This window comes from Macadamia integrifolia, chromosome 7, assembly GCF_013358625.1.
Source record: "Macadamia integrifolia cultivar HAES 741 chromosome 7, SCU_Mint_v3, whole genome shotgun sequence".
In the NCBI taxonomy this organism is placed as follows: Eukaryota; Viridiplantae; Streptophyta; class Magnoliopsida; order Proteales; family Proteaceae; genus Macadamia; species Macadamia integrifolia.
In genome coordinates, this window is record NC_056563.1 from 3,307,773 (window position 1) to 3,317,336 (window position 9,564).

A 9,564-nucleotide genomic window follows, 5' to 3' on the forward strand; every position below is an offset into this window, starting at 1 on the left:
TCGGGTGACTATTTCAATGATGGAGATATCCAATTGTAAGTATGCTGAGACATACAAGGGAGGGTCACATGAGGGTCCTTTGTTGGCCGATGGGCTTGAGTGAACTCTTCGTGGGCCTATTAAGTATATTGATTATCTCATTTTGTGTCTCTGTAAAGTTTCCTTTTACTAAAGTAAACACTACTCTTAGGCGAGTTAATTTATTGGGCAGATAAATTTTGTAAAAGATGAAGAATAGATTAAACAGACAAAGCATAGGAGGTGGGTAATCATCCATAACGACCAACTTAACAACTTTGAAGAGATTTAGGTCTTGATGGACTTAGAGGAGTTTGGAAACACCTTTCATAGCTAAGATGAATAGATAAGAGCTAAGAAGGGCAACCTTGTCTTAGAAGGCTCAAAACGCAAAAGTTGTTACCATGTAGTTTAATAGAATAAGAACAAGTGCTTACAAGGTAGCTGGTCATATCAAACCATTGAGCATTAAACCCTATAGTTAAAAAATGGTTCTAAGATACCCCCACTCAAGCCTATCATAGGCTTTTGATATGTCAATTTTTACGGCAATCCACCCCCTAGTTAGTTTATTCGCGTTTAAAACGCGTTTAAAACGGCGTCCCATTTTTTTGCCGTTTTAAACGCCGTTTGCCGAATTTTTCACAGAAAGTCGGTAAAAAACGGGAACAGGGCTATTTGAAGTTTTTTTGCCGTTTTAAACGCCGTACCGTTTTTTTGACAGTAAAAAAATGGATTTTAAAAAATATAAACGTTTAAAACGGGACTATTTATTTTGATTGTTATCTAGGTATTTAGAGAATTATTATGCCAATTTATGTCTATATATTGCCCTTTTTTTGACACCGTATTATTTAAATATAAACGTTTAAAACACGTATCGTCCGTTTTTTATTTTTTTCCCGTTTTTATCGTATTTGACCGTATTTTTGACCATCCCGTTCAAGTTTTGATCCGTTGAAAACATACCCGTACCGAACAATGTTTTTTTGCCGTTCCCGTTTTAACTAACAGAGATCCACCCTCATTGCCCTTTGTAACGTCTAAGGTTAACAAAATTTTACGAATGACGATTTGATTATCATTAATTTGACGATCTCGAACAAACGCTACAAACTTCCCTCCCCTTTTCATTCATCTTGCTTCAAATGTCAAATATTTGGATCATATATAAAATAACCAAAATACCACAAATATATGTGATAATATACAATTATGAAAATTTGATCAGGCATGGGTGGGAAATATGGAATGAAATTAAACCAGAAGGATGAGAAAATAGAATAACCTGAATACAACTTTTGCAAAGAGATCTATGTGATTGAAGGGGTGCAGGCTTTAGCAATAGAACCGATGCAGCATAATAGCAAAACAACTCCAAAAATATGATACCAAAGCACTATAAATTGTTGGAATAACTTTTTGAACTTTGGCAGAATCCTCCAAAATGTGAGGGGTCATTTATTTATAGCCTTGGGACTTCTTGATTGACAAAGGAAAGTTTTCCTTTTGCTTCCATTGTTGTGGGATTTATTTCCTCCATGGAACGAGGTCAGCATGGCTATATGGGAAGAATCGAGTCAGGCTGACATCTAGGTGTCTGATTCAGCAGAGTCTAGTGCTTAAACTAGAATCGATTTGTGGTATTTGGGTTGGTTTTGGTTTAATCTAAGCATATCAAATCCATTTATCATATTTTGAAAATATTTATTTTATCAAATTATAACCTCCAAAACTAACATGGGCACTCAAATTATTACAATCGGCAAGAAAGATTACTCTTGCTATAACTAAAGGACCACATCAACTTCCAGGAGAATTCCAACTGATCATCATTCTCTAGCCTTTCTAGTGAAAAAATGAAGTGTCTACAAGTATTATAAAACTTTCCAACTACGTTGGTGGAGAAACTTTCTCCATCTATGAGCCCTTGCTTCACCAATGACCAAGAGTGGGTGATGTGTGGCGTAAAGTAAAGGTAGACCCCTCATCTTAGATGGGAGAGGAGAAGAGAGCAGAGGGAGGGACTGTTGGTGCTGGCGGAGGTGAGGTTTTCACAGACACACACAAACTCTCATTCCAATTGATGGGTTCTGCGAACTCCCATCTCTCTCTCTCTCTCTCTCTCTCTACACCATTTCTTCAACATTAGGCAATCACAGTTTACAGCAGCGACAACGAACATGGAAATAAAAAATGTGAGAGCACTAGTTAAATTAATAAAATATACCCTCAAATCTTCTATGCTTTATTTTTATTTTTTGCCCCCATAAGACTAACCAATGGACGAAAATTAGCAACTCTTGTAAACGTTACATCCTGTTGGGAAATTGGAGTATTATTCTAGGATCGTGTTGTCATTATGAGCAACATCTTTGGCCATATTGGTATTGTGGTAGTAACTACACCCCTCTCTCGGTATCTCTCTCAGTGTCTAACATGAGAACATTACATACTTCCATTACCCAATCGGTTTTGTATGCAATTAGAAAAAATAAGAGTTGAACTTGAAAAGAAATAAATTCATCTTAAAGTATTGAGAATAAGTCTTGTGCACGATTGCACACAAGATGACCGATAGGGACAAAGCTATTTGGCAAATCATAGATGGGGTTCTACCAAAAAAAAAAAGAAAAAAGAAAAAAGAAAAAAGAAAAATGGATCGTAGTGGGTGTATGTCATGCATGTATATCCTCTCATAAAACATTTTTTTTATTTTTTATTTTTTTTGTTAACCAAGGTGTCTGCGCCAGCTTACGCGTACCTCGACTAATCCTCGGGGAGAGTAGCACAACAAAACACCGCCACGGTCTTCATTTTTTTTTTTTTTTTTTTTTTTTTTTTTTTTTTTTTTGTGAAACTTATAATTTAATAAACTTACACATAAATAAAAATGGTTTTAAGGCATACACCATGCCTGCGCTCTCTATCTCATTGTCAAATTGTAATGGTTGCTATGCTCAATTAATTTTATTTATTTATTTTTTTTATGTAATCCCTCTTATGGGGGCAAAAATTCATTTATCCAATCCGATTTTTAAAAGTTCTTTAACTGGCAAAAAGTCTCATCTTCCATTTATTAAGACCTCAACCCTTTGGGATATAATTTAATAACCATCAGAGAAATTTATTGTGTTCAAATATTGAATTGTGGAACCAAACCACACCCCTCTTCTTGAAATTTTCTTCCATAGTTATGGTAGTAGTACATTGATTATAAATTCCTTCAATGGAATTAAAATGAAATTTACCAAATCAAATACAAACATATTAATGTGCAATGATTTGTTTATCATAGTTAGCTGATACTCATGATTTGTATATGCTTGAATTAACCTGACATCCTTATAATGGTGCAACTGGAGTTGCATAAGGTGAATTCCAATCTGCATCAAAGACTTCTTGAAGCTGTGAGACAATGGCAGGATTATATGTCCCAAAGGTCACACCTGCAGTGGTATAGAAGTAATCCCATATAAGATTGCTGGTTCCAATGTGAGCCCTCACATCACTTACCACATATTTGGCGTGGTTCACTCTGCTGAAATCTGGATAAATATTCCCAGTGCTTTTCCCATTCTTTAGGGCTGGTCCAGTCATGTTGTACCCTGGCACCTTATAATATTTGATCTCCACTTTACCAGAACAGTTGTTGTACTTTGAAGATGAACATAGGACATTGGAGTATAGGAGGGACTTCAAGTACTCATCTGTGCCATTAAGGTAATATGCCCAGTAGGCTGCTATTAACTTGACTGTTGCATGCTTGGAGAAGACAACCTTGTATACATAGAATATTTTAGATGATGTAGTAGAATTGATTAAATTTAATTTATATAGTAACATAATATGAACTAGGGGTGAAAGTTTGGCCCTCACAACCTAAACCTGCTTTGGCCTGCCTTGAACCCTAACAGGGCTTGTGCCAAGTTTTTTTAACCCTGAGGGCAGGTTAGGGTTGAAAAACCCCAACCCTGGGTCAGCGTTGGGTCAGGCTCGAGTTGAGGCCTCAGCCCAGCCCAACTTGACCCAACCCGGCCAAAATTTAACCCATAATTTTTTAATTTATAGGATATGAATGCAAAAACAAGTTAATCAAGGTTAATCCAACCATTGCAGAAGCCAGGGTCAACCCAACCCAGCCTAGCTCGACCCAACTTGACACTGACAGGGTCAATTAGGGCTAGGTTGGGTTGTTATGAACCCGACAGCGTTGGGCTTGAACATGAACCCGACAAGGTTGGGTTGGGTCTGGGTTGAATTTTGAGGACCTAGGGTTAGATTAGGGTTTTAAGAAACCTGGCCCAACCCGGCCCTATTTCACCCCTAATATGAAACTTTTTTTTTTTTTTTGAAACAGGATAAAAGGGAATTGTGAATTACCTCTGATATTGCAGTTGAAAGGGATGACCAAAATACTGTTGGGTTCAAATATTGGGATTGACCAAGCCAATCCATGGTATTAATTCTAAGAATCCCCCCAGCACTCACAGATTTTATTGTATCCACCCATCCTTGTTCATCTGCTTGGTACATACCAAATAACATCTGCATAAAATGAACATTTCAGGAAAGATAAAGTACAATAGACAGGCAAATTTAGAAATAAAATGAAACTGATTTGGATCCATAGGTATAAAGAGGAGGCTAAATTTTTGTAGTAAAAAGACTTCGAAGATTAGTTCTTTCCTAACCTTGTACATTTTTGTATGTCTTAGTATAGTTCTGTGATTTTTGTCATCTATAAAAATGGGCAATAAGAGAAATTCAAGAAGGCACATTAGCTTGGAGCTGAGATCCATCATCTGAATGATCTCTGTATCTGCCCTTGGGCTCACTGAGTAACTTACAATTTGATTTGGAAACTTTTACATGGCTTAATATTTGAACTTAAGAACCTAAAATGACATATAAAAAATAACATTTTACAAGATTGCAAATTACCTCTGGAGGAGAAAAGGAGAGATAGCAGGTGTCATTCTCTGAAGTTGTTTTATTATAACCAGGAGTATTGATTGCAACTTGAAACATGTAAGGGTCTGACAATGTTGGATAGCCTGCTACATTGGGAGTCTCCTCATAATATGGAAGAGGTGAACTGTAAACAAGAAAGAAGAAGAAGAAGAAAAATTAGATTACTCAACATACATAATTTCATGCGATTTCACTCTTTTCTTCTAGTAGAATAGCTGGTTTGAACCCATGACTCTAAGTTGCTGGATTTTAGTACTAATCTAAAATATGGTGAGCATAACCCTACAATAAAAGGCCATGATGACATCTAGAAGAAACCAAAGGATGGGAGATGTGTGACACCTAAGAATACAACAAGTACCAGACTCTTCTCAGAGATCGGTGAGGTATCCCCACCAAGATACGGTAAGTACCAAAGGGTTTGGGAGATCCGTGAAGGTGTGCAAGCTTTAGCCCCACATCACCTAAGGAGAGATTACTGGGCTAGTTGATAATCTCTAACCTCCTTAACATGACACACATTTTAAAGTCTTGAAACTTATGGGCCAAGGAAGACAATATTGTACAAAAATTAATGAGTTCGGGACGTTACAAGGTGAACCCAGACAAATCACACAAGAAATAACAAGTATTAATAAGATTTGTACCAAAATGAAACTAAATTCAGTTACTTTGTTTGAAAAACATGGAAAATCAATAATGATGAGAGTCAACTTCCTACAACATACCTGCACCTCTCTTGGAAGGGGACAAAATGGGACCAGCAAGGAACTAGTCTCTCAATCTGCCACTGCTGATCCCACACTTTTTTTGTATAAATTGAAGAATTAAGGAATGCAAGCTTCCACAGGTTGTTGAAGTATAACTCCACCTTTGTTGCCACACTTGGACAATCAACAAGATAAATTCCAAGTTCTTTGACCTGTAAAATATCACTCAACTGTCATAGTGGAATCAGGCACATTTATACAGATAACACCTAGTACCCAAGAGTGGGAGGTATAGAAAATACTTGAGTGAGAGATTTCCAGTCATTGTTGGCAGATCCAATATAGATGTCTTTATTGTCTGATATCCAGACTTTCGCGTGGACAATGCCGGATCCATACCAGTTACTAAGCGGCAATGTAACGTTCTGAACGTTCGGTCTCCCAGAAGCAAGGCTTGCTGATTCATTATCATAATCAGGGTAAAACCCTGAGTACTGTACAATCCTGAAACACATTTGATTCCACAACAAAGACACAGAATCATGAGTTCCATAGTCTTAACTGAAACAAAAATTTGTTGGTTTGTAGAAACCAATTGAACCCTTTGAAAGAAGCTTGAGGTCCATGCCTTTCTGGTTCTTAACCAAAACCAGGTCTTTCACATGTTTGAAGACCCATAAGTCAGTTCTCTGACATTGATGCAAGTACCTCTAACTAAATTATGAATATGGTTCTGGGTAGCCTCATATTGTCTCAATCCTTAACCTCTTCAATTCACTTCAATCAAGCAAATGGCATAAAATCAGAAACTCAAACTTAGAAACAAACACCAAATATATGTAGAACGCAACCCTAAAATGATGCAGAAGATAATGGAAAAACAAGAACAAGCAATGCACACAGATTTACGAGGTTCGGCAAGATTGCCTACATCCCCGATGAGATGAGATCATGCTTCACTATCAATGGAGAATAAGGTTCCATCGCTCATCCCTCACACCTCTCAGTATTGCTTGCGTTACAAAGAAAGAAACCCTCGCTACAAATATATAGCGAAAAACCATAATCCGGAAAGTACACAATTGCCCTAAAATAAAAAAATTCGAGTGGCGGGCTGCGCCTCCTTACACCCCCGCTATGCAGGGGGGCCTCTTGCCTATCGAGGTGCTGCACCCGTAATCCCTGGATTAAACTCTGACGGAATACAAGACATCGTACACCAACAATATATATATATATATATCAAAGCAGACTCTAGAAACCAAGTTTTTAGTCATGAACCACTAGAAAATGTCTGTAAATTTTGTAAGAGCTAAAAACTACAACAGGGAGAGGTAGCAAACCCTTGTTTCAAGCAGGGGTGGCAATTTCTAGCTCAGCCCAGCCCTGCCCAGTCCATCTGGAATTTCTGATCTGTACCCAAAGGTCCCAACTCGGCCTTGCCTGGGCTTGAGTGCTGCTTTCAGCTCTGCATCTGACCGAGAGACATAATGGGCCTAGGTTGTACTTCACATGTGGCCTAGCATTGCTCTATGTCATTGGGTTTCGATGAAAAGAAAAAACTTGGCCACCACCATCATTTTTTTTTTTTTTTGCTAGTTCAAGGACCACTAGGTCAGGTAAGGTCCAATGAAATGCCACGAAGAGACACAGGGGGACCATACAAATACCTAATGAGGGGCAACAAAGAGACCCACAAGGGGATCAAACAAGACCTATTGAGGCAAAGGGTTGGAAGGTCAATGAAGTATGGGTTTGGGAAAAAACTTACTTCAAACTTATTCCTGAGCTTTTGACAGACGGTTCACCTTTGTTTACTTTTAGGACCTTTTTAGATCTGTCTACTAGGTCTGCTCTAGCACTATGATATACCTAAGGACTCTGGGAACATTTATTAGGGTAGGTCGCCTATCGGTATCTCAGTAATGTAATTTCTAACTTTAGTATTATATAAATGTTTGTTTATTTCTTTCATAAAAAAAAATAAATATATAAATAAAGACCTACTGAAGGGACCAGCAAGGTAGTGGGCCACACTTATTTCAGTTATGCAATTACTAATTATTAATTTTTTTTTCAAGAAAGTGGAGACTAGAAGGATCGAACTAGTAACCTGCTATAATCTTAGAGTAGAGCCCAACTGTCTAGTAACCTGCCATTGAGTAAGAAATTCACCCCAGTTGCCGCCAACCATTTGATAGACACATATGGATCCATGTTATAGAGAAGAGAAGTAGTGCCTCAAACAAAGTTATTTAGTGGTATTTATTTTTTAGGGTTAAATATTTAGTGGTATTCCATTATAGAGAAAATGCATATTTTTCTAAAAAGAAAATCTTTGATGAGGAGAGGTTTTGTGCACGATCAGACGGTACACAGTTTTTTAACTTTACCTTTTCAGGTTTAAATTTGACCAGTGAGTTGGTCTGGTCTACCTCTATCACATGGACCCACCTACATCCATCTACATCTGCCAAATGGAAAATATTTATAAGATGAGTATTATTGAAGACATGGATAATGACTGTATTGACCATGGCAAAATTTGATAAGATAGGCAAAGAGAATGGATCACTTTAAGGACAGGTGGACACTCTGTGGACTCGCCAGCTCAGATTTGATTTGAAAAACCCGTAAGTTTGGGGTTAGAGAAGTTTAATTAAAGGGATATAGATGTGTTATGATAGTTAAACCTGATACTGATATTGCGATCAGCTGCGCTTTGGAGAGACTGATAAACTTGAAGACCCTCATTAGCTCCGAAGCTCTCCATCTGGGCGGCTGTGTATCCATAGTCTCCTGATTGAGGATCGTTGGGCAGCGCAATCAGCTCCCAATACTGCGCCAGTATGTCCAGCTCCCGAGTTGAGTTCCCAGCCAACCACCGGAAAACATCAGCTAAATTTATGTTAGTTTGAGAGAGAGAGAGAGAGAGAGAGAGAGAGAAAGAGAGAGAGTTACCGGAGGAGAGAACGCCTGGAACAGGAGGGAGGTCGGTCATGTTGGTGGGGATTGATTGGACAAGCCATGCTTTGCACTGGTCAGTGGGAAGTGATTCAGGTAGAGAGAGAGATGTGAGAGGAAGCAGAGAAAAACAAAGGCTGAATAGGAGGAGGACAAGTTGAGAAGCCATAGTAGAGCAGAGCCGAGCCTCTAATAGGAATTTTCCGGATCCTGCTAAATATAAAGTTGAGTCAAAAGAATATTCAGACGGGTTTCGAGTTTATTCCTCCAATTCTTTCGCAAGTGCATGCTTACATGCTTCATTGACGATTCGCCATTCCTCGGTTCACATTATGTGTGTGTGTGTGAGAGAGAGAGAGAGAGAGAGAGAGAGAGATCTGTAATCTGTAGCCATTAAAAGGATAAAACAAATATTTTGGTAGAAAGATAAACAAAAAAGGTCTCTGATTTATCATCAGAAATTAGAGCAATTTCAAGTGTTCTAGCTAAACGTGATGCACGCCGGCACTTGACACCGGCTTTCCTCCACAGAATATTCAATTATTTAATTTATCCTTTCTCATCCCAGACAGTATCACATGTCAACACTAGATATATATTTATTATTTAAAAAACAAAAAAGACACTATAATTAGGTCTTAAGAACAGTTTCACACACCCCAACGGAGAAAATTTGAATAAACAAAGGTAAGTTGTATTCTAAGGTTGTCCTTTTAATATAATACATATTTTTTTGATAAGTTATTATGGTCATAATGATCATTATTATTTCTTTCAAATATCACAAGGTATTTATTCGATCACATGAATGTATAATATGTCCATTTAGACTCTTCGATGGAGAGGACATGGTCTTAAGTCAAAAGCCTGTTTAGTTGATTCAAGGGATTGGTTCTTT

The 9,564-nt window shown here is 37.8% G+C and overlaps 1 protein-coding gene across 1 annotated transcript; it reads right to left on the reverse strand.

Annotated features, from left to right (window-relative positions):
* Positions 1-3,192: 3,192 nt before the first annotated feature.
* On the reverse strand, positions 3,193-9,036 carry LOC122083067 (phospholipase D Z-like). Its single transcript, XM_042650738.1, has 7 exons — positions 8,664-9,036; positions 8,396-8,600; positions 6,005-6,206; positions 5,721-5,914; positions 4,963-5,116; positions 4,402-4,566; positions 3,193-3,798 (listed from the first exon to the last, which is right to left on the reverse strand). Exons 1-7 carry the CDS (start codon positions 8,833-8,835, stop codon positions 3,364-3,366), a joined length of 1,527 nt encoding a protein of 508 aa, XP_042506672.1. The 5' UTR covers positions 8,836-9,036; the 3' UTR covers positions 3,193-3,363.
* Positions 9,037-9,564: the final 528 nt, after the last annotated feature.

What these genes read in the sequence shown, in the direction of transcription:
- LOC122083067 (XM_042650738.1), bottom strand. Translation starts at nt 8,835, where the DNA reads ATGGCTTCTCAACTTGTCCTCCTCCTATTCAGCCTTTGTTTTTCTCTG. An exon ending in GATCGCAATATCAGTATCAG is followed by an intron (nt 6,207 to 8,395) that starts GTTTAACTATCA and finishes AATGTGTTTCAG; the next exon opens with GATTGTACAGTACTCAGGGT. An exon ending in ACTGGAAATCTCTCACTCAA is followed by an intron (nt 5,915 to 6,004) that starts GTATTTTCTATA and finishes GATATTTTACAG; the next exon opens with GTCAAAGAACTTGGAATTTA.